Below are 24544 nucleotides of genomic sequence, written 5' to 3' on the forward strand. Positions count from 1 at the left end.
GTTAGTTGCACTGCTCGCCGGACTAGCATGTCAACGTGCATCTCAGTGCCTCCAAACACCTTCACGTTGCGCAGCTTCCAAAGCATCCACAGGGTGGACGCTATAATTGCTTTGCAGTCCAAGGTCTCCTTCGGGTCTGCGTTCCATGACGTGGTGATTCAGTCTTCCGTGAGCTTGGATTGCCACTCGTCACCCCATCCTTGGCTTCTTGCCAACACTCCCCAGACCTCCTTCGCAACCCTGCACGTGAAGAATAGTGCACCACACTCTCTCTATGGATCCCACACATGGCGCAGTTCTCGTCCGGACCGACTCAAATTGCGTGGAGGCGCGCCCGAGTTGGCAACCTCCTCCATAGTAGTTTCCATGCAAACAGACATACTCTCGGGGCCACCCACAGGCGCCAAAGAGTGCTCCACCCTGCCCATCTATCTTGGCATCTCGAGTGGATGAAGGCGTATATGGATTTGGCCTTGGGTTCACCCGCTCGTTCCGGCCACCAGATCCACCTATCCGGCCCAGCCTCCTCCGTCAGCTTCGTGGTGCTAATCTGGAAAGCAAGGTCAAGCCCGGCTTCCTCCACCAGTCGATCCGCCTGCCTTCTGGACTCAGCTATTAGATCACTAACTAGCATTTCTTCGTTCATCAGCCTCGGGTGCATTTGTCGTGGTTGACGGTTCCATGGTACCTTAGATAGCCAAGGTTCGCTAGCAACTTTTGTCGTTCTTCCGTTGCCTATCTGCTTGCGGCACCCGCCTCGGATCGTAACCGCCGTGTTAACCAGTGCTCTCCATACCCACAATGCTTTAGATGGAACAATAGGGGTCCAGGGGTTAAGTTCGCCATATTTGGCTCTCAGTATCTTCAGCCACGAGCATTCCTGCCGAGTTAGTACTTTGAATACTAGTTTTCCAAGGAGCGCCGCCCGTGCCTCCTTCAACTTTCTTACAGCTAACCCACCTTCGGCCTTCGAGGTCGTCACCGTGTTCTAGTTTTGGAGATGGAGACCTCAGCCTGCCTCGCTCTCTCATAGAAAGGTCCGGGCTTTCTTCTCTATTGCCTGTAGGATAGTATCTGGCAGCCACATGCATCCCAACCAATACGTCGGGATAGCCATGATCATGGTGTTTATCAAGGTGAGTTTTCCAGCGGTGGAGAGTACCCCGCGTTTCCACCCGGCTAGTTTCCTGTCCACACGGTCCACCAGCACCTGATGTTCACAAACTCTAACTCGGCGGTTCGAGATAAGCACACCAAGGTATGTAAACGGCATGGTCGCCATTTGTATACCCAGGTGGTTGTAGAGCATCGTCTCCCTCTCCTTATCTATCCACCGGGGGAGGAGAAGCTGAGATTTCTCAAGGTTAACCTTCTGGTTGGTTAGTTTGGTATAGTCGGCGAGGCACTCTTGGATAATTAGCGCATTTGACTCAGTTGCTTGCACAGTGATGAGGAGGTCGTTGGCATACAGCAGGTGGGTGAGTTGGGCCTCATTCCTGATAGCCTGTCAGCTGGCCTCGGTCCACCCAGTCGTTAATCAGGCTGGAGAGGTTCTGAGATACCAGTATGAACAGGTACGAGGAAAGTGGGTCTCCTTGTCGGAGCCCTCTAAATGGTTGCATCCACTACGTCGGGGTTTCATTGATGAGGAAGGAAAAAGCCGGGGAGGAGATGCATGCCTCTATCCACGAGCACCACTGAGTCGGAAAACCCATTCTTTGGAGCGTCTTCATTACCGCCTTCCAGCTAACCTAGTTATATGCTCTTTCCATGTCTAGCTTAAGCATCATGATCGGCGTCGCTGTCCTGTTGGTGGTCATCGAATGCACCACCTCTTGCGCTGCCAGAGTGTTGTCGGCTATGTTCCTCCCCGCCACAAAAGCTGCCTACTCTGGCCCCACCAGCTTGGGGAGGAGGCACTTCATCCGGTCTACTAGTATCTTTGCGATGATCTTATAGCTGACGTTACACAGAGATATAGGCTGAAAATCCTTCACCCGGGTGGGGTTTGCAGTCTTCGGAATGAGCGTAATGTAGGTTCTTCTCCATTGCGGTGGCATGCTGGCCTGGGAAAAGAAATGATTCACAGCATCGCAAAGGCCTTCCTTGATCTCCTCCCATAGCTTGACATATACTTCGACTGGAATGCCATCGGGTCCCGACGCCTTACCCCTAGGCAGACTCCATAGCGCACCTTTGATCTCCTCCCTAGAGATGGGCTCGACTAGTTGGTCTGCCTCCTTTCCCGAGATCCTCTCGACCTGTGGCCATGTTCGGTAGGTGTCCGTCCGCGCGGTGTTCTTCCCCCATAACTGGTTGTAAGTGGTTTTGAAAGCTTCTACCACTTCCTCCTGGCTATTGACACCTCCCGTCCTCGCTGAAAATGCCTACGATATGGTTGCGGTGTTGGCGGATAGTGGCCGTGAGGTGGAAGAATTTTGTGTTCTTGTCGCTGCCTTGCACCCACTTAAGTCGTGCTCTTTGCAACCATTTGATGTTTATTTGCCTGCTAAGAGCCGACTTGAGATTATAGAGGCCTCGCAGGCGTCGCATCCCGGGCTCGTCCGGTCCCGCCTCCGCGTCAAGCTCCTCGAGTTCCTCCATCTCTTGTCTGGCCTCCATTAGTTTGGCTTCAATATTCCCCACCTTCTCCTTGCTCCATTTCTTCATGGCTTTCTACAGCATGCCCATATTGTGTGAGAAGAGCTGCATGGGGTCACCTCTCCTCCGGTTCCAACATACCTCCGCGGCAATGCTCACGCTGGCTTCGTATTCCAGCCAGTATAGTTCATACCGAAAGAGCCGAGCTAGTTGTGTTCGCTCGGTGGGGAGAGTTAGTAGGAGTGGCGCGTGGTCTGAGGCAGAGCGATCTAGGTGCTTGACCTGGCTTAATGGATGCAATCCGATCCACCTAGAGTTAGCCAACACGTGGTCCAACCGGACCCATATACGTCGGCTCCCCACTTGGTTATTGCACCAGGTAATATGGTAGCCCTGTGAACCCTAGATCACATAGTCGTGTCGAGTCGACGAAGGTCGCAAAAGCCTTTATCTTTGGTCCCAGCTCCACCGTATTGTAGCTCTTTTTCTCCTCTGCATGGAGGTAGGCATTGAAGTCGCCAGCCACCACTTACGGGCTGCCGATGCTAGCGAGCTACATTAGTTCTTCCCACAGGCTCCTCTGCTCTGCTAGGTGGTTGCTGGCGTAGACAGCCAACAACCTCCACGTTTCTTTGGTTGGCGGGGTGATTATGAAGTGTGCTGCATATCGGGACAGTGCCACGACATCTACTTGACCTAGTTTGGCCTTCCACAGCAGAATAAGGCCTCCAGATACTTCGACTATCGGAACTGCAAACCAGGACCAGCATATACCCAATGCTTTTGCTACTATAGTCACCTTATCCAAATCCACATGAGTCTCGAGCAGCACCATAATATCCGGTTGGTGTTCTCTGTTCAGATCTCTACATCTGTCAAGGACTTCTTTCTTCATTGCTCCTCTGCAATTCCAGATTAGGGCCTTGTTCATTAGATAACATAGTGGGTTGGGTGCGGCCAGTGCTCAGTTTGTCCTCCCCCGTTTGGAGGAGGGCAGCTGGACAGCGCCATCCGCAGTAGCTTCACTGGGTCCTTCCACCTCCATGTCCTTGGCGCCCCTTCGCCATGTATTGCGTGGATTGACGGCAACCATCTGCAAGTTGGCCTCATCAGTCTCCATGTACTGAGTCAGCTCCCCTCCCGGGGCTGCCAATAAGGCTCGCTTGATAGCCCGGACTACACCTGCATGGCACTCTGCCTGTTGAGTGTCCCATGCGTTTGCTAGGCTGGTACCTGTTGCTACCAACCCGCCCTAGAAGACTTCTGCTGGGTATGGACAGTTGTTCTTGCCCTTTGCTTCGTTCTTCTTTAGCGTTCTAACATATGCAGAGCAAGGCGTACCGTCACTTCCACACTTCCAGACTCGAGTTTGATGGCAAGCCCGTTGATGTTTGCCGTGCCTATCAAGGTCGAGGGGCCTTCCCCGGCGTGGTTGCTTGCTTCGCCTTGTGCCCCTCTCTCTTTTTGCATTAACTCCTCTACTGACGTGTCGAGTTGTGGTTGGCTCGCCGCTCCCCCCGTTACATCGTTTTCATGGCCCCCTGTCTTATCGACTGCTGGCGTGTCCACCTGGGGTTGGGCTGGCACACTTTTGCTCGACGCGACTTGATCCCTCATGCCGTCCTTTCCCCCTATTTTGATTTTCCCCTTGGTGCTGTTTGGTGGCCTGTCTCTCGGTTGCTGTGGGCCCCTAGGTTCAATCGGGGTACGTCGGTGGCTTTCCATCCCTCTTGCACCTGCATAGTTTTTGCCGACGTTGCTTGTGGTTTCCTTCGCCTCCTTCGAGGGATGGGTTTGTCACTGGCCTCCGTTTGCCTCGCGCAATCCCGGCGCCAGCTTAGGTTCGCAGCCTTGCCGGTGTGGCCTCTATGTCTTTCAGTCCTGAGCTTTGCCTTGCCCTATAGCGCGATTTGGTGTCGCCGGTGTGGGGTGCACCTTCCTCCTTGGTTTACGCTAGGCCTTGACCCATAGCCCGTAGATGGGCCCTTCGTCGGAATCTTCTTCCACAGAACTGGCTTCGTTTGCTTCCGTCCCTTGCTTATCTTCCTCTTCTGGAGCCTTAGGACCTCTCGAGCCCTCTTGTCTAGGGTTAGGACATGCTTCCTCCATGTGCCCAATCCTACCGCACCGGTAGCATAATGCCGGGATACCCTCGTAGATCGTTACTTACTCTAGCTCATCTTCCTTCGGGCTAAGCCATATCACCATCTTGAGAGGTTTGGCCAAATCTATCTCGACGCAGACTCGAGCGAAGTGGCTCCGGGTGTGGTCTAAGGTAGTTTTATCTACCCTTAAAGGTTTCCCGAAGTACGCCACCACTGGAATGAGGGCTTCCAGCTCCCAGTATTTTTTTTGGGAGGTTGGGCAGTTGGATCAATATTGGCGCCGTTGTAAACGCCTCGATGGTCGACCGAAAGTTCTTTCGCCAAGGGATCAAGTTGAGCACCCTTCCCATGATCGTCCAAGGCCCGTTGCTCAGGGCATACATCATGTCCTCCTCATTATCAAACCTAAAGACGTAGTAACCCTCTTCCATGTCTGAAATGGAGAACCCTTACAGGCATTTTCAGCGAGGATGGGAGGTGGGTTCACAGCTAGGAGGAAGTGGTAGAAGCATTCAGAATCACTTACAACAAGTTATGGGGGAAGAACACTGCACGGATGGACACCAACCTGACATGGCCACAAGTAGCGAAGATCTCAAGGGAGGAGGCAGACCAACTGGTTGGGCCCATCTCTAGGGAGGAGATCAAAGGAGTGCTATGGAGTCTACCGAGGGGCAAGGCTCCAGGGCCCGACGGCATACCTGTCGAAGTTTATGTCAAGTTGGGGAAGAGATCAGGGATGGCCTCTATGACGCCGTGAACCACTTTTTCTCCCAGGCCAGCATGCCGCCGCAATGGGGAAGAACCTTCATTACGCTTATTTTGAAGATCGCAAACCCCACCCGGGTGAAGGATTTTCAGCCTATATCATTGTGTAACGTCGGCTATAATATCATAGCAAAGATCCTAGTAGGCCGAATGAAGTGCCTCCTCCCTAAGCTAGTGGGGCTAGAGCAGGCGGCCTTTGTGGTGGGGAGGGCCATAGTCGATAACACTCTAGCTGCGCAAGAGGTGGTGCACTCAATGGCCACCATTAGGAGAGTGCCGCTGATCATGATGCTCAAGCTAGACATGGAAAAAGCATATGACTGGGTTAGCTGGGAGGCGGTAATGAGGAGGATAACAAGAATGGGTTTTTCGGCTCGGTGGTGCTCCTAGATAGAGGCATGCATCTCTTCCTCGTCTTTCGCCTTCCTCATCAACAGAACCCCAACGAAGTGGCTGCATCGATTCAGAGGGCTCCGCCAAGGGGACCCACTTTCTCTATACTTGTTCATATTGGTATCTCAAAACCTCTCTAGTCTAATAAATGATAGAGTGGACCGAGGCCAGCTGACGGGCTTTCAAGAGGGAGATGCCCAACTGACCCACCTGCTTTATGCCGACGACCTCCTCATCACGGTACAGGCAACCGAGTCAAATGCAGTGATTATCTAAGAGTGCCTTGTCGACTATGCCAAACTAACCAACTAGAAGGTTAACCTTGAAAAATCTCAGCTTCTCCTCCCTCGGTTGATAGATAAGGAGAGGGGGATGACTCTCTACAACCGTTCGAGTATACCGTTGGCGACCATGCCATTTACATACTTTGGAGTGCTCATCTCGGACCGCCGAGTCAGAGTTCGCAAACATTAGGCGCTGGTGGACCGAGTGGGTAGGAAACTAGGCGAGTGGAAGCGCAGGGTACTCTCCACCGCCAGAAAGCTCGCCTTGATAAACGCCATGGTTATGGCTATCCCCACGTATTGGTTGGGATGCACATGGCTGCCAGATACTACCCTAGAGGCAATAGAGAAGAAAGCTCAGGCTTTCCTATGGGAAAACGGGGCTGGCTGTGGGCTCCATCTTCAAAACTGGAACACAGTGATGATCTCAAAGGCTGAAGGAGGTTTAGCCATTAGGAAGTTGAAGGAGGCACGGGTGGCGCTCCTTGGAAAACTAGTGTTCAAAGTGATGAATTGGCTAGACAGCCCGTGGGTGAAAATTTTGAGAGCCAAATATGGCGAGCTTAACCCTTGGGCCCCTCTTATCCTAGGTAAAGCATTGTGGGTATGGAGAGTGCTGGTTACCACGGCGGTCATGATCCGCGACGGGTGCCGTAAGTAGATAGGCGATGGAAGAATGACGAAAGCAACTAGTGAACCGTGGCTCTTCAAGGTACCATAGAATCGACAGCCACGAGAAATTCACCCGAGGTTGATGAACAAAGAACTACTGGTTAGTGATCTAGTAGCGGAGTCCAGGAGGCAGGCGGATCGACTAGTGGAGGAAGCCAGGCTTGACCTTGCTTTCCAGATTAGCACCACAGAGTTGACGGAGGTGGCCGAGCCGGATAGGTGGATCTGGAGGCCAGACCGGGCTGGTGAACCCAAGGCCAAATAAATATATGCCTTCATCCACCCAGGTTGCCAAGACGGATGGGAAGGATGGAGCACTCTTTGGCGCCTACTGGTGGCCCCGAGAGTACGTTTGTTTGCATGGAAACTACTTTGGGGGAGGTTGCCAACTTGTGCTCACCTTCATGCAATTTGGGTTGAGCCAGACGAGAACTACACCCTGTGTGAGCTTCATAGAGAGAGTTTGGTGCACCTATTCTTCACGTGCAGAGTTGCGAAGAAGGTATGGGGATTGTTGGCAACCAGTCAAGGATGGGGTGAAGAGTGGCAATGCAAGTTGTTGGAGGACTGGATCACTACGTCATGGAATGAAGACCTAGAGGAGAACCTGGCTTGCAAGGCAATTATGGCGTCCACCCTGTGGATGCTTTGGAAGCAGCGCAACACAAAGGTGTTTGGAGGCACTGTGATTCATGCTGACATGCTAGTCTAGCGGGCAATGCAACTAGCTAAGGACTACACAAAACAACGCAAGCCGAGGAACAATCCGGCTAGGCCGCAGGCGACGAGGTGGACGCACCCAGCTGAGAGATAGGTCAAGGTCAATGTGGATGGAGCCTTCTCGGGTGGGGATCGCCTTGGAGGGGCAGGGGCAATAATAAGGGTCGTGGATGGTTCCTTGTTAGCGGCAGCTTGGAAACTGTTCGCCGGCGAATTGACGCTACGAACCGAGGGGCAGGCCCTTCGGTTGGGACTGCGACTTGCTGCAAGCCACACTAATGTGGAAGTGGAGTCCGACTCAATGGAGTTAGTCCGAATCATGAAGAATATGGTCAGTTGTCCGTGGGGAATGAAGGGTTTAACTATTGAGTGTAATGGTTTACTCAGTTCTTTTGTAAACTGCTGTCTGAGTCATGTGAGGCAAGAGGGGAACAAAGTGGCTAACTGGGCGGCCAAATGTGGGGAGCGGAGTTTGGGGGTAGTCAGGCTAGAGCCGACGAACCCCATACCCTTGGAACTATGTATCCTTATTTTGGAGGAGGCCTTTATCCCCGTCAGGTAGATAGGCCCAGCATAATATAGCTTGCTATTCAAAAAAAAAAAAAAAAACTCATCCATATCCGTGCCTAATGAAATTTTTCGACCCCATGGTCTAGATAGAGAAGATATTTAGGGCATTTGGTCTTATCTCTAGTCCCTTAAATATCCAGAGAAGATATTTATAAGCCGTCGTCTTATTTCTAACCCCCTAAATATTTAGAGGAGATATTTAAGAACCTTAATAGCTACGTTTTATTTTGCCGCTATATAAGGCTCAAGCATTTTATTTGTAAAGGATTAAAAGATAATGAATTAAAATAGAAGTAAGAAATTTACAAAGAATCTCTCTTTTCTTGCATCTACTTTTACTTCGGGGCTTATCTTATCTTGTGAAGAAGGTGAAGTCCCACACGGACAAGCAAATCAATAAAAAGGGTTAAGTCTATGATGATGTGAACTTAGAACTACTCAAGAGCTCAAGAGGAATAAAATGGACAAGGTGAGCCTACTCTAAAGACACTTTTACATAGGTAGACTCCATCAAGAAAGGGAACAACTTAGTTGGCGTGGGATTTTTTCAACACGATTTCTCGAATGAAATAAGAGAGAGTTCTATGTTTCTAAATTACTGCACAAATGCTCTTTATTTCGAAGCCCTATCTCTTTTATTATGTGAGAAGGAGGTAAACAAGATTAGTGGTATTCATCCAGCTTGGATTTTTAGCGACTCAATTTGCTCTTATGAATCTTGCATGTAAAATTTGGTACGGGGCTGAGATTGATCTTTTGTGTAACATTGGCTTTTAATGAATGCAGTCTACAGACCTCCTCAAAGAAACAAAGAAAAAAGAGAAATCTAAAGACACAACTGTATGTTGAAATTCAAATTCTCCCACATGCCAGAATGAATTAATCTGCATTCCATATATATATCTGGATATAAATTACCCCAAAATCTTCGTGCTATGATATGATACGAATTTGAAACCATTCCATCATAGGATAATCACTTATTAAGAAAATGTTCAAATTTTAGTTACATTTGTAAACATCTATTTAATTGCTCCTTGACGGTTGCAGCATAATTGCTAGTGTAAATTCCTTTGTATATATATATATATAATACAATCACTGAAAGGTGTAAGAGTTCTCACCTTTACACAAATAAGTTTAGCAAAGCAAAGCATAGGTTTGATCATATTAATAATCTCAATTGAGGATTGGAGGTATTAAAAGAGAAGATAGCTTTTGAGATACCTGTTGCATTGTTGGACGGCAAACTGGACTAGCATTTAAGCATTGAATTACAATCTTGATGACTGTTAAAATTTCGACTGCAACTTCAGCTGATGGGAATGACAGTCGCTGGTCCAAAATATCATTCGCTAGTGCAAGTCCCACATCAGTGGACGATAAAATTGTAATAAAATCTCCTGGATGGGTTCCCATAAGCACTTCAAGTGCTACTACTCCAAAACTATAAACATCACATTTCGTAGTAACTATCATGGAGTAGGCAAGCTCTGCAAAACATTAGAAGATAAGTTTCATCAAACTATGATTAATTACTTTGAATACACTTCAATATTGTGAAGTTATCAATTGGAGCATTTATACGTAGTTCCATGCAGTTGCATGAGCTATTAGAACACAGAACAAACTTTTTTTTTCCATTAAAGAAAAAGTGTCCTCGGTGCAAATGTAATGCTAATAAAAACCTTCAATCATTAGGACTAAGGAGATGCATTTACCTGGTGCTATATATCCTCGTGTTCCTGCAAGCATGGTTTGATTGGATGAGCCGGGGTTTAGAATTCTAGCTATTCCAAAATCCGATATACAAGATCGAAATTCTGAATCAAGAAGAATATTGTTGCTCGTAATATCCCGGTGGACTATGGGTGGTGAACAGTCGTGATGCATGTAAGAGAGTCCATGAGCGACATCTTTAATAACATTCAATCTCTTGATCCAATCCAGCAAAGTTGCCTCTTCTCTAGTATTGAGCATGGTTGCCAAACTTCCTTTCTCCATGTACTCATAGAGAAGAAACTTGTGTTGGGTAGTTGAGCAGTAACCATAAAACTTCACGATATTTCGATGCCGAATTTGTGTTAGTATTTGTATCTCAAGCTGCTCATCTATGGACCTCTCTTCTTCTATTTCGAGAATCTTTTTCACAGCAATTTTTTTTCCTTTTGGTAGTGTAACTTCGCCAACTCTTACTATTCTTGGTAATGTGACTTTGTAGACACTCCCAAATGCACCAGAGCCGATGCAAAATTTGTCATCAAAATTGTTTGTTGTTTCTATGATATGCTTGTACAAATATTTTCCATCAAAGCTTCCGATGAATAACACATCTTTATTAATCTCACTTGCATTATGTTTACTGCTTTTCTTTTTCTTCCATAAGAGTATTGCAATCCCGAGAAAAAGAAGCAAGGAACCAAAAATAGATAAAACAACAAACAAAATAACTCGACTTCTTTTAGTTTTTGAACCTTTCATTGAAGGACTTAAACTACATGGAGTCAAGCCAAGTACCTCTCCACAAAGGCCATTATTATGAGTGAACCACTCTAACGGTGCTTTCTTAAAAACTTGGCTGTCAGGAAGAGGTCCTTCCAAATCATTGTATGATAAGTCTATAAATGACAAGCTTAACATATCTGTGAAGGAGATCGGGATAGAACCTGTCAATCCATTGTGCGAGAGATTTATAGCTTGTAACATAATTAATCCACTTAGTTGGGTTGGTATGTTTCCAACATGCAGGCTTACTAGATTTCCAAGTTGAAGGGGGATTCTACCACTTAAATTGTTATTATTTAACTTTAAAAACTGAAGTTTCAAACACCTCCCAAACTTCCTCTGAATTGATCCACTTAGGTTATTTGCTGATAGATCCAAAATCTCTATGTTTGGTAGGATTCCAAGCTCATAAGGTATTTCTCCAGAGAACAAATTGTTGCTTAAGCTCAAACTAAACAATTCAGACAACTTGCCCAATTCCCTTGGGATCTCCCCTTCCAAGTTATTAGACGAAAGGTCAAACATCTGTAGCTGAGATAATTGTCCAATGTTCGGAGGTATTTGTCCGTTGAGCTCATTGTTGGAGATTCTTAGGCTTGTCAAATTGTAGCATTCTCCCCAATGATTCGAAATCCTACCAGAGAGCCTATTGAAGCTCAAATCCATATATACCAAATTGGGATACACTCCTAAGTCAGAGAGATCTCCTGTAAGTTGATTTCCATCAAGTCGAACATGGATTAAGCTTGTACAATTGATCAAACTTCTTGGTATGGGCCCTTCAAAGTTATTGTCAAAAATATCAAATTTTTGAAGCAAGCCCCCTTTGCACACATCCGGTGGTAAGACACCGGAGAAATTATTGCTAGATAACAGTAATCGAACAGTGTTTGTGATACTTGCCATTTCCTGAGGTAATGAACCACTCAAAAGATTGTCAAAGAGTGCAATGTATTTGATGTTCCTTAAATTGCCAAATGATGGAGGGATGGACCCTGAGATCTGATTACCCCAAAGGTTCAAGTAAGTGAGCTTTTCCAAGTTTCCAAAACTAGAAGGAATTTGGCCTGTCATGCTATTGTTGGAGATATCTAATTCAATCAGACTTATTAACTTTCCTATTTCAGGAGGGATGACACCAGTGAACTTATTATCACCTAGGTACATGGTTTCAAGCATGGTCAAGTTTCCTAAACTTCTCTGGATAAGACCTATCAGTTGGTTCTCACCTAGGTTTAACTCCTCCAAATTCACTAGATTACTTATTTCTAGAGGGATAGGACCACTCAAGAGATTGCTAGATAAGTCCAAGCTCAATAGGCATTGCAGGCCTCCTAGTTCCTTAGGGATGGGACCTGAAAGATTATTTTGATACAATTCTAGGATTCTAAGTTTGGTCAAGTTACCCAAAGAAGATGGTATGCAGCCACTTATCTGATTCCCATAGAGGTGTAAGTAGTTGAGCATGGACAGGAAGCCAATCTCTGAAGGAATAATCCCACTGAATTGGTTGGCAGAGAGATCAAGAGAGGTGAGCTTAGTAAGAGCAGCAATAGAAGTTGGAATGGATCCGTGCAGCTGGTTGAGGGTGAAGTTGAGACTTGTTAACACGACCAATGCTGAGAAATTGAGGGCGTCAAGCGTCCCCTCAAGACCCATCTCCGGCAAAGATATGGCGACGATCATACTCCCCGTTCCATGCCCGGTGCTGCTGCATGTTATGCCAGTCCAGTTGCACGGAGTGGTCGCAAGGGTCCATGAATCTATGGCTTCATGGCCCTTAAGAAGGCTCGCTCTCCAGCGGAGGAGGGTTGTCCCTTGTGAGCCAAGTGATGCTAAAGCAATACCAGAGGTGCTTAGGAGCAGCAGAAGAACCACTGAGAAGAAATTAAGGGAAAACAACATAGCATCCATAGCTAAATCTAACTGAAGCCCAAGGTATTGGTCTGTCCTAAAGAATTCAGGGGCTTATATATATGAAGGCTATAATTTGTGGCCTTCTCCCTTGGGCATCTGTTGTTAACGGCATAGTGAAGGAATAGTTTCTTTTTCAACTTTTCGAGATAGCTTAGGGGCATCTTATGTGAGAAGGACAAAGGCAATTGAAATACAGCTGCCTGCCCTATGGATTGAAGTTGGACTGTCATTCTCTGTCATATATCCTTTTCACATTTTGTGTGGGATTAGTCCCATATCCTGCAATATCACCCTAATTTTTTTAGGACAAAGTCCGTAGACCAACAATTCATTTCAATTAAAATTGTCCAAAGATGTACTTTAATCTTTTTAGTTCTAAATTTATAATTATACTAGTTTATATTTTTAAATTAAATTTTATTTTAAGCTTAATTTAAGCTTAAATCAAGCTTAATTAGGCTTAAAATTTGACTTGAATTGATTAAAGTTTAAAATTATTTATTGATCGACTCTAAGCACGAGCTTGAAATTGATTTAAATTGATATATTTAATTCAAACTTAATTAGAAATATAAGTTCGAAATCAATTTTAATTCAAGCTTGATCTGAGTCACGCTCGACTACACCCGTAGGCAATAACACAATCTAAGGTCCAGTGACCACAATCAATTGTAGATTCTCAAATAATCACTCTTAGCGAGGTATAAAACACTTCTAAACAGAAGGAAGAATGCAAAAGAAAACTCTACTTGGAACCAAACTTAGTTCAGTAATTTTTTATTATCCTTTTTTAATATTTAACAGATATCAGTGTAATGGCGATGTTCACCAATATACTTCAAAACAGTGCATGGTGTCAACAGGACATATTCAAGGCGAATTTCACACTAAACATGTGGTAGGCCTAATTATTGATCTTTGTAATTTAAGGACAAGAACACATGTGATACTAAATTATTAAGTCAATCAAAGTGCGTCTAGCTAATATTATAATTGTCAAACAAAACTACTCATAAATTAATGCCCACACAAAGAGACAAACATGATTACTACAGTGATCAAAACAATAAGGGATAAATATATTTTAAGTCTGCTCACAATCCTTAGGGATAATATACAGATTACTGGTACAAATAAATCAGTCATCTAAATAATGACCATTACGAACAAACTTGCTTTCAACTAGGTAACCAATCCAAACGATGCATCAAAATTTTAGTTTTCTCATTCTTTTATTTTTCAAGAAGTTAAAATAAAACAAAACAAGAAATATGAAACAACCAAAAATAACTAAATCTTGAAAATAAACAATGACCAAACAATCCTAAAATATATACACACACACACACACACAGAAATTTTACTTCTTTCATTAAGTGCTCTCACTCTTCTTCAACATCTTTTAATCTCTTTAAGTTTGTCCAACTAATTTGTTATCTCGACTAAACATATATGCTCTTCTTTGTATTTGTGCTGAAGTTTTTCTTTATCAAATATGACATCTTTCAACTTGGACAAGAGCTTCACATTTGTTGTTTGCAGCTTATATGACTCTTGATATAACTTATCGAATGTTTTTTATAATTCTAAATCATCGTCAAAATCCGACTCGTCTAAATCTTGTTCATTTGCACTCAAAGAATCATTAGAAAATTCAATAGATAACAAAGAAATAATAAAAGCTACACAATTAATCATTAGGATCATCCCAAGTGGCTTGTGTTGTGTACCGATACTAGGAGGTACTCAAGCTTCGGTACCAATTATCATGTAGTGGGCTGAGGTAGTTTATCTAAAGTGATGGTGGTGGAATTAATAAAGATGGTGAGCTCTAGAGGATAAGAGAGGAAAGGATAATGCAAATGATGATAGCGTAGGGATAGATCTGTGATTTAGAAAGGAAGAAGGGGGAAAGATAGTTACCTCTAAAGAAGAAGGTGGATCGACTGATGACAAGGGAGGAGCTAGCCAACGGCTAGTGTTTGAGAAATGGGGGAGAAGATTACCGGCCCTTCGAGACTAAGGGGATCGATGGTTGAGGAGGAAGGGGTTGGCGTTAGCTTCACGGCGTCAGCTTTGGATCGAAGAAATGAAAGGGAAAGAGATCTAGAGGGTAGAAGACTAGAGAAGAAAGAAGGTAGAACAATGGCAATAACCTTCACTAATACTAAAGTGGTTGCCTTCCATATATTTAGAGGCTAACCAGAAATTCAAAAATATTCAAATTACCCTAACATGAAATAACCTCGGCGTCGGGCGTTCAAGTGCTATTGGATGGCTACACTCTCAGGTAAGGGCATTCAAGCGTTGCTAAACAACATTTGAATACTGTTGGACGAAGACTACTCTCATATTAGGGTTTGAACACCTTAACGTTTTGTTGCTCTTAGATTGTGGCATCCAAACGTCATTAGTTAGGCATTCGAACGCCTCAATGAAGGCTGCTCTTTGTTTCACTATTCAAACACCATTTGTTGGGCATTTGACCACATAAGCCCTATGCAAGAAGTTTATTGAAACTAAGAATAAGTAGGTTCAGCTCGGTGAACTGAATCTCCCTCATGAGATGACCTGATTAGGCCCAGATCACATTAGCTTGAAACATTTTTTTTCTTAAAGCAATTTAGGCATTCATATTCAATGTGGTCATACCTTTGGTATTTATATCATTGAGCTACTCTCTTTTGATTTTTGCTCCCAAGCTTTGAGCCTTTATAAATAGGGTTAGTGGAGGGTTCACAAGAATTTTTATTCTTCTCAATGGCTTTACCCTCAAGTTTGTTGCCTATGGCACCTTTTGCTTTTCTCAAGAAATTCTTAAATATTTTTATGAAAAAATTCATATTCTTCTAATAGTCCTATGATACGATCTCTCCTTATGGGCTAAGAATCGATCTCTTCCGATTCTCAAATCTGGACTAGATTTGGCATGGAACTTTAAAATAAGATCCCAAAATATGCCACCGTTAGATCGACGTAAAATTTTGATATGTTATAGCCCCGTAAAATAGCTTTCCAACAAATCAAGTTTCAGGCGAATCAGGGTTAGGGATCTTGAGATATCGTCCGTTTAGTGGACAAACGTCAGGTTGATCTATTTTGGATCCGTGGATGGAGGCACGTGATCCTAGGTAATGGTGGATAGTGGAGGACCGGCATTAATGGGATGGCACCGGTGAAAAAGTGGTAATGGAAGGGTTATGGTTGATGGAAAGGTTAGGGCAAGTATTGGATAAATTGGAAGAAGGGGGAGGAGAGGGCCACTCCTAAGGGACTAGGGTGATTGGCCGGTCGAGGGAGGTTAAAAGCGGTGTCGTCGGGGATTGAGAGAACGGGAGCGAAGAAGACGAAAGAGGCAAGGCAAAACTCAATCTCAAAAATCAATCCTGACTTTGGTTGCCATCCACATCCTTTTAAAGGCTAACCAACAACTCAAAATTAACCCTAAAAATATAATTTTCGCTGACCGCGTTCGAACTCGCCCGACCGCGTTCGAACACACCGCATTCGAACGCACCGAGTTCATTCCTCTGGATTTTCAAACACGATGCAGGCGTTCGAACGCGCGATCGAACGCCCCTCTCGGTATTTGCAAACGCGATGCAGGCGTTCACAGTGCGTTCGAACGCACAGTGTACTCTCTTCACCCACGTTCACAACCCCGTTCACAAACCGCGTTCGAACTCACTCCATCCGCGTTCGAACGTGATGTATAGAAAACTTATTTTAATGGAAAATAAACACTAAAACATTAAACAAAAACACCCCTAAAGTGAATCCATGCTCGAGACGACATCGGTGAAGTCCGAATCGTCTCAATCCACCACGCTTTCGCAACCTTGTCCTTAAGGTTTGAAGTTTGTGAAGCGATCTTTGAACTCTGACTCAAGTTCCTCCATAGTATGATCTTCTGTATTGGCTCCCCACATATCTAAAGATATAGGAAATGCTGGTGCTGAAAATGAGGCAAGCTCACTTGTGTCCGGTTGGCGTGAAAGAGCATCGGCGGCTCGATTCTTAATCCTCTTTTTGTAGACTAATTCGTAGTCATACCCAAGGAGTTTCGTGACCCACCGTTGTTGGGCTGGGGTGTGCACACGTTGCTCCATGAAGTAAGGTAAGCTACGTTGGTCCGTGCGGATAGTAAACCGTTGGCCAATCAAGTAGGGTCGCCATTTGGTGACGGCGTGTAGAATCGCTAGCATTTCGCGCTCGTAGGTGGAAAGCTGTCACGACTGATTTGACAATGCTTTGCTCATATATGCCACAGGTCTACCCTTTTGCATCAAAACTGCTCCAATGCCCTCACCCGAAGCGTCGCACTCCACCATAAAGGGCTTGCCGAAATCTGGTAGTGCTAGAACCGGAGCGGTAGACATAGCTGTCTTCAAGGCTTCGAAGGCCTCTGTTGCTTTTCCTGTCCATTGAAACCCACCTTTTTTGAGTAAGGAGGTCAGCGGGGCAGCAATTTTGCCATAGTTGGCAACGAATCGCCGGTAGTACCCTGTCAATCCAAGGAATCCCCTCAATTCCCTCTGATTAGTAGGAATCGACCAATCAAGCATATTCTTGATCTTGCTTGGGTCGGCTTCCACTCCTTTTGCAGAGATTATATGCCCCAAGTACTCCACTCGTGACTCTCCCCAAAGATGCTTGCTTATCTTGACTTTTAACTGGTTTTGTCGCAAGATATTTAATACCTCCCGCACATGCCGCAAGTGCTCACTCCAATTCCTGCTGTATACTAGAATATTGTCAAAGAAGACAAGCACGTATCGACGCAAGAGTGGGCGGAAGAGGTCATTCATCAGTCCTTGGAAGGTGGCCGGTGCATTGGTGAGCCCAAACGACATGACTCGGAACTCATAGTGGCCATCGTGAGTTCGGAACGCCGTTTTGTGTACATCTTCAGGGTCGACTCGGATTTGATGGTATCCCGCTCTTAAGTCAAGTTTGTTGAAGTAGGCCGACCTTGTGAGCTCATCCAGCAACTCCTCGATCACCGGTATTGGATACCGGTCCTTGATAGTAATTGCATTCAAGGCTTAGTAGTCGAAGCAAAACCGCCAACTCCGGTCTTTCTTCCGAACCAGTAGCACCGGCAATGAGCAGGCACTTCGACTCGGTTGAATAATCCCTTGCTCGAGCATTTCCTCCACCAATTTACTGATCTCTTCCTTCTGGACATGCGGGTATCAATAGGGCCGGACATTTGCAGGTTCAGCCCCTGGAATGATCTGGATGCGATGGTCATGACAACGGTTCGGCGGTAGTCCTCGAGGTTCCTTGAAGAGATCCTGAAACTCCTGCAGCAGCTCTTCCATGTCAGAGGCTACTTCCCTTGGTGGTGGATGTTCTGGTTTAGCAACAACCATTTGCAATAGTAGAGCTCGGTCCCCTGCACAAGGAAAACCCACAAGTGGTTGCAATGTTGGCCCTTGCTGCGGTTGATTTCCATCCAGCAGCACCCTTCGTCCATTCCTTCGAAATGTCAGTGTGAGGTTTGAGAAATCAAATGTTACGGGCCCCAAGCTTTGAAGCCATTGAGTACCCAAAATAATGTCGGCACCTCGCAAGGCCAACGGATAAAGATCCAATGTGAAGGTTTGGCCTTGCACCTTCAATTCCACACCTCCACAAATAAAATCTGCTCGCAATGTGGTGCCATCTCCAATCGTCACATCGAACCCTTCCGTGGGTTCCGACTCGAGCCCAATCTTCCTAAGGAGCCTCTTGTCAATGAAGTTGTGGATGGACCCGGTGTCAATCAAGATTCTCACTATGGTTTTCTTGACAACACCGTTCACCCGCAAGGTCTTTAGCGCAGCTGTCCCCGAATAGGCGTGGAGGGAGATTTCGGCTATCATGTCCTCCACGGGTTGCTCCTCAGCTTCTTCTCCTTGATGTCCAGCCACATCTGTATTTTCAGCTGCAAACTCATCCTCAGCTTCCTCCAATCCATCGATTAGCATCATCGATCCCATCGATTTAACGCAGCGATGCCCGGGTACAAACTTCTCATCACAACGGAAGCATAGGCCCTTGGCCCTTCTTTCTTCTACTTGGGCAAGTGTGAGTGCTCGTCCCAGACCTCTAGGTGCATACTTCACATCTTGGGATGGCTTCAAGGGTGCTCGAGGAGGTACCACTGTAGCAGCAACTCTTGGTACTCCGGTGATGTTTCCTGCCGTTATGGTTGGTTGGGATTGATTGCGGCTTCCTTGGCTCATCCAACTCTGTTTCAGGTGTATCTTCATGGCCCTATATTTGTCTTCCATAAGCATTGCATCCTCGAAGGCCTCCTTTAAGGTTCTAGGCCTTAAAGCCCTCACATCGGCTTGTATGTCACCCCGCAGCCCGGAGATGAAGGTGCTGCGAAGTTGCTGATCCGTCCATGGTGGATGAAATTTGCTACTAATCCTCTCAAATTCTTCTTGGTATGTCCCAACCGTAGTCTTTTGCATGGTCTTTGAGAGGAGAGCATCAAAGTCTTCATATCCCGATGCTCCAAATCGTCGTATGATATCGGCGCAAAATTCAGCCCAAGTTTCGATGGCCTGAATGGCATTGGCTGCTCGAAACCAATGAAGCGCCACATCCTCAAGGTGGAAGCTCGCAAGCGTCACCTTGTATTCTTCCGTCGTACCTTGGTATGCAAAGAATTGCTTCGCCCTATACAACCAATCGATCGGATCGCCACCTTTGAACTTGGGGAATTCAAGACGCACGACTTGTCCACGGATGCCGTTGTCTCATTCCGGATCATGTCCAAGTCCTTATCTAACCGGGGGAGGATGCACCATGAAGGTTTGATGATCCCTCCTTCGGTTTTGATTAATTCGCCGTGGTTCCGGTTCGTATTAACCTGCCCACAGATCTTGATCTGCAAGGTGGTCTCCATAGTTGTTTGCTCGTCGGATGGGTTCACCTGCAACTGGACCTGGTGTAACCATCCTTGCTTGCTTCTGCCCATAGGGTGGTGGTAGCAGCGGCTCTTGTGGTTGCAAAGGCTGAACCGGTGGCGGTGGGTTCAAGGGGGTGGACTCGTGTCGTGGGGTCGAGGGTGCGTTCCCGTTCGCCATTGCTTCCCTTGTCGCCCGTAGTTTCCGCATCATCTCCATCATTATTTGATTATTGATGGCCATTTGCTCGGAAAGAGACCCCAACACGGCTTGAACGCTAGGTTCTTCCGTATTCCGATTAGATCGGGCGGTTCAGTGGGTGGAAGTCCCTGCAACCATTTCTCTCTCTCCTCTATTGGGAGAATCTCTTCTTCATCATCAAGCCGTGCAGCCATGGATCTGATGGTTGTCATAGGAAGCGCTTGTCCGAGGAACGGTGGCTCTAATACCAAGCTTGATACGATCTCTCCTTATGGGCTAAGGATCGATCTCTTCCGATTATCAGATCTAGACTAGATTTGGCACGGAACTTTGAAATAAGATCCCAAAATATGCTGCCATCGGATCGATGTGAAATTTTGATATGTTGTAGTTCCATAAAATAGCTTTCCAACAAATCAAGTTTCAGGCGAATCGGGGTTGGGGATCTTGAGATATTGTCCGTTTAGTGGACGAACGTCAGGTTGATCTGTTTTGGATCCGTGGATGGAGGCACGTGATCCTAGGTAATGGTGGATGGTGGAGGACTGGCGTTAATGGGATGGCACTGGTGAAAAAATGGTGATGGAAGGGTTATGGTTGATGGAAAGGTTAGGGCAAGTGTTGGATAGATTGGAAGAAGGGGGAAGAGAGGGCCATTCCTAAGGGACTATGGTGATTGCCCGGTCGAGGGAGGTTAGAAGCGGCGTCACCGGGGATTGAGAGAATGGGAGCGAAGAAGACAAAGGAGGCAAGGCAAAACTCAATCTCAATAATCAATCTTGACTTTGGTTGCCATCCATATCCTTTTAAAGGCTAACCAACAACTCATAATTAACCCTAAAAATATAATTTTCGTCGACCGCGTTTGAACTCGCCCGACGGCGTTCGAACGCACCGAGTTAACTCCTCTGGATTTGCGAACGCGATGCAGGCGTTCGAACGCGCGATCGAATGCCCCTCTCGGTATTTGCAAACGCGATGCAGGCGTTCACAGTGCGTTCGAACGCATAATGCACTGTCTTCACCCACGTTCACAACCCTGTTCACAAAACCGCGTTCAAACGCGCGATCAAACGCCACTCTCGGTATTTGCAAACGCGATGCAGGCGTTCACAGTGCGTTCGAACGCACTGCGTTCGAACACACAGTGCACTCTCTTCACCCACGTTCACAACCCCGTTCACAAACCGCGTTCGAACTCACTTCATCCGCATTCGAACGCGACTTATAGAAAACTTATTTTAATGGAAATTAAACACTAAAACATTAAACAAAAATACCCCTAAAGTGAATCCATACTCGAGACGACGTCGGTGAAGTCCGAATCATATCATCCTACTCCTCATCCCTAATAGTTATAAAGACAATCATTTTAGACTTTCGAGGTTGACAAAGAGACAAATCAAACATTTGTTAGTTTCCAACTAACTGTTCAATTTTAAGCAAGTCAACATCCTTGCTCTCATTTATGGCAATAAATTTTGTCTGAAATCTTTCATGCAAACATCTAAAATTTTTCCTAACAATCATGTTCTCAAGAATATTTTCACCAAAGTTAGAAATGAAATTCACAATGTCACTCAGCATAGAAATCAATAAATGATTCATGCTCTTCTATGCAAAGAGTTTCAAAATTTATGGAAGCCTTTGATCCTTGGACAATTTTACAGTAGAAGTACCCGTATAAGTAGTCTCAAGGATGCCCCAAGTATCCTTGGCAATTTGACATGTGCAAATTCGCCTAAACTCATTGGAAGTAAACCCACTAAAGATAGCATACATGCCTTACTTTTCAACTAGCATAACCAAAATATATTTTCCCACTTATCAAGATGTTTTTTCTACTTTCTTTCTTCTAATAGTCAAACTAGGAGCTAAATAGTGATGACTTGGAAAGAGTTAAACATGTTTATCAATAGATTTTTAAGAAAACTTTCATCCTAGTTTTTCAATATGGATAATTGGATCCATTGAGTAAGGGATGCCTAACAGTGGATTGCTCTTCTTGGGGGTAATTACAGCCTTCAGTATCTCTCTTAAGAGTAAGAGAGACATGCTTTGATACATATTGAAAAATAATAATTTTTCTAGGTATGTCTTCCCATAATGTTGCTTAATCAATTATGAATGTGAAATAATAAGTCATAAGCAAAGATGAATGCAAAAGATTTTATGTGAAAAAACTCAAATTGAGTAAAAAGCCATGAATCCAAACTCTGATAAAAACTTATCAATAAAATTTGAGCCTATGTTGAGTAGTGGAACAATAGCCATAAAGATTCACAATATACCGATGTCAAGTTGCAGATAGTGTTTTTGTCTCTTAGAGAAATGTTGGTTGTCTATTGATCTTTCTCCTTTCATTTCATAAAAAAAATTTTATAGCAATTGTTTTTCTTGGTAGTGTAACCTCTCGTATTTTTACTCCTCTTAGTAATGTAGCTTCATAGACACTTCCATATGCACGAAAGCTAATGAAAATTTGTCAGCAAAATTCTCTGTTGCTTCAATGATATCCTTATATGAATCTTTTTCATCAAAGTTTCCTAGGAAGAATGCATTTCTAACAATCTCACTTGTATCATGTCTTTTCTTCCTCTTCCATAAGAGTAAAGCAAATCCACCAAACAGAAGCAAAGATCCAAGAATGGGAAGAAAAAATCTAGTAGCATGATGTGACTTCGTCTAGTTTTAGAACTTCTAGTTGAAAGACTTGAACTACATCGAGTCAATCTAAGCACCTCACAGCATAAATATTTATTATGGGTGAACCACTCTATTGGAGCTTTCCTAGAAAGTTGGCTATTAGGAAGAGGCCCTTCCAGATCATTATATGATAAGCTAATCATATCTTGAAAAGATGAGTGAGATTCAAAACTTGTAGCATTAGTCTATTTAGTTGGGATGGCATGTTTCCAAAAATGAATTGTGACTTAGATCTAGTAATTCTTGTAGATTTACTATATTTCCAAGTTAAATGGGGATGCTTCCATTTAAATAATTATTACCTAAATTTTAAAAAGAGAAGCATGCGACAATCCCCAAATTTTCTCTCTATCGATCCACTTAGATTGTTTGTTAATCGATTCAAAATCTCTATATTTGATAGGTTTCCCAACTCTTGAGTAGGGCTGTCAAGCTTGACGAGCGGCTTAGACTTGGCTTAGGCTCGACTCAACTCGGTCAGAGCTGAGCCGAGCCTGAGCCGCTAAAATCAGCTCAAAATTAATATCGAGCCGAGCCTGAACTAGAGCCTAGCTCAGGCTCGGCTTGATAGGCTCGTTAAGGATGTCGCCTCCTTCTCTTCCTTTTTCTTCTACAGCAGTAGTGCCGCAACTGCCGCCTCCTCCTTTAGTAGCGGTAAGCCATCGCAGTGCTCAACAGTGTTGCCTTCTCCTTTAGTAGCGACAAGCGCTCGTAGTTAGGGCTGTCAGGCTTGACGAGCAGCTCGGGCTCGGCTCGGGTGAAGCTCGAGTCCGGCTCGGCTCGATCAGAGCTGAGCCGAGCCCGAGCCATTATAATAGGCTCGAAATTAATATCGAGCCGAGCCTGAGCTGGAGCCGGCTCGCTCAGGCTCGGCTCGATAGGCTCGATAGCCTGAGTCCCTATGACTAAGGACATGTGGCATAAGGAAATATTGCCACGTGTCCTTCACTAACTCATTCTCACCCGTAACCTACCTCAACATTCATCATCCTCACCTACCCCACCCTCACCTACCCCACCCTCATTAATTACTTCACATTTCCCATCACATCACCTTCCCCATCATCAATTCCCCCACCCTCACCTTCACTCTCACCCTCATCCACCCGATCACCTTCATTCTTCCCTCCCCGTCGGTCTCCATCGGCAACGACGGCAAACCACCACAACGGCGCCACACCTTCCTCCGTCGTCGGCCTCCTCCTCCTCCTCCTCCTCCTCCGTCGTCGGCCTCCTCCTTCGTCGTCGGCCTCCTCCATTTGTCTCCGACTCCTTCGGCAAGCCGCCGCCCACGTCGCCACCGCCCACGTCGCCACCGCCTTATCCTCTAATCGAGCTCGGTTAGGCTCAGCTCGAGCTCGGCTCGGGTTGAGCTGAGCCGAGCCTGAGCAACATTGTGAGGCTCGAAACTAATTTCGAGCCGAGCCTGAGCTAGAGCCGGCTCGCTCAGGCTCGGCTCGTTTACACCCCTACTCGTAGTTCCCTGCCTCCTCCTTCCTTTTTAGCACCGGTTCCACGGCTATCACCTCCTCCTCCTTCGATAGTGCCAAGCCGCTGCGGTGTTGTAGTCGTGCCTCCTCCTCCTTTGGGAGCAGCAAGCTGCAGCGGTGCTGCTTCATCCTCCTTTGATAGCGGCCACGATGGCCCGCCTCCTCCTCCTTCGACAGCAGCAAGCTGTCGTGGTCCCACAGTGGTGTCGCCACCTCCTCCTTCAGTAGCGGCAAGTCGTCGTGTGCCACTGCGGTGCCACCTCCTCCTCTTTTGGTAGCGGCAAGTCGTTGCGTGCCATCGCAGTGCCCCGCTAGCTCGTCTCCTCCTCCTCTTTCTTCTTCTTCTTCTTTAGCTCGGCTTGAGCTCAATCTGGCTTGGTCCGGCTCGATTTGGCTCAGTTTGAATGAGGCTTAATAATAGAGCTTGACCTCAGTCTGGCCCAGCTCGGGCTCAGCTCAAGTTGAGTTAAGCAAACTTGAGCCCAATTTTAAGGCTCGAAATTAATTTTGAGCCAAGCCTGAGCTAGAGCCGGCTCTCTCAGGCTTGGCTCGTTTACACCCCTACTCTTGAGGTATCTATCTCAAGAGTAAGTTGTTACTCAAAATCAAATTAAACAATTCAAACAACTTTTCTAATTCCCTTGGAATCTATCCTTTTAGGTTATTTGATGAAAGATCAAGCAATTGCAGTTGAGATAGTTTTCCAATAC

The 24544-nt window shown here is 45.7% G+C and overlaps 2 protein-coding genes across 2 annotated transcripts; both read right to left on the reverse strand.

Moving 5' to 3' along the window:
* Window positions 1–9053: 9053 nt before the first annotated feature.
* Window positions 9054–10850, reverse strand: LOC140763647 (MDIS1-interacting receptor like kinase 2-like). Its single transcript, XM_073101933.1, has 2 exons — window positions 9835–10850; window positions 9054–9606 (listed from the first exon to the last, which is right to left on the reverse strand). Exons 1-2 carry the CDS (start codon window positions 10817–10819, stop codon window positions 9293–9295), a joined length of 1299 nt encoding a protein of 432 aa, XP_072958034.1. The 5' UTR covers window positions 10820–10850; the 3' UTR covers window positions 9054–9292.
* Window positions 10841–12647, reverse strand: LOC140762556 (uncharacterized; the record flags this gene model as incomplete). Its single annotated transcript, XM_073100432.1, has 1 exon — window positions 10841–12647. A coding segment is annotated over exon 1 (1692 nt), but the record flags the coding sequence as incomplete, so codon positions are not given.
* Between the last annotated feature and the right edge of the window lie 11897 nt (window positions 12648–24544).

Source organism: Typha angustifolia, chromosome 7, assembly GCF_048772165.1.
Source record: "Typha angustifolia cultivar Huaian chromosome 7, ASM4877216v1, whole genome shotgun sequence".
Taxonomy (NCBI): Eukaryota; Viridiplantae; Streptophyta; class Magnoliopsida; order Poales; family Typhaceae; genus Typha; species Typha angustifolia.

Bases quoted from the DNA above. Each gene is read 5' to 3' on its own strand.
- LOC140763647 (XM_073101933.1), bottom strand. From the start codon at position 10,819: ATGTTACAAGCTATAAATCTCTCGCACAATGGATTGACAGGTTCTATC. The intron at 9,607-9,834 runs GTAAATGCATCT...AATGTTTTGCAG, and splicing joins ACGAGGATATATAGCACCAG to AGCTTGCCTACTCCATGATA.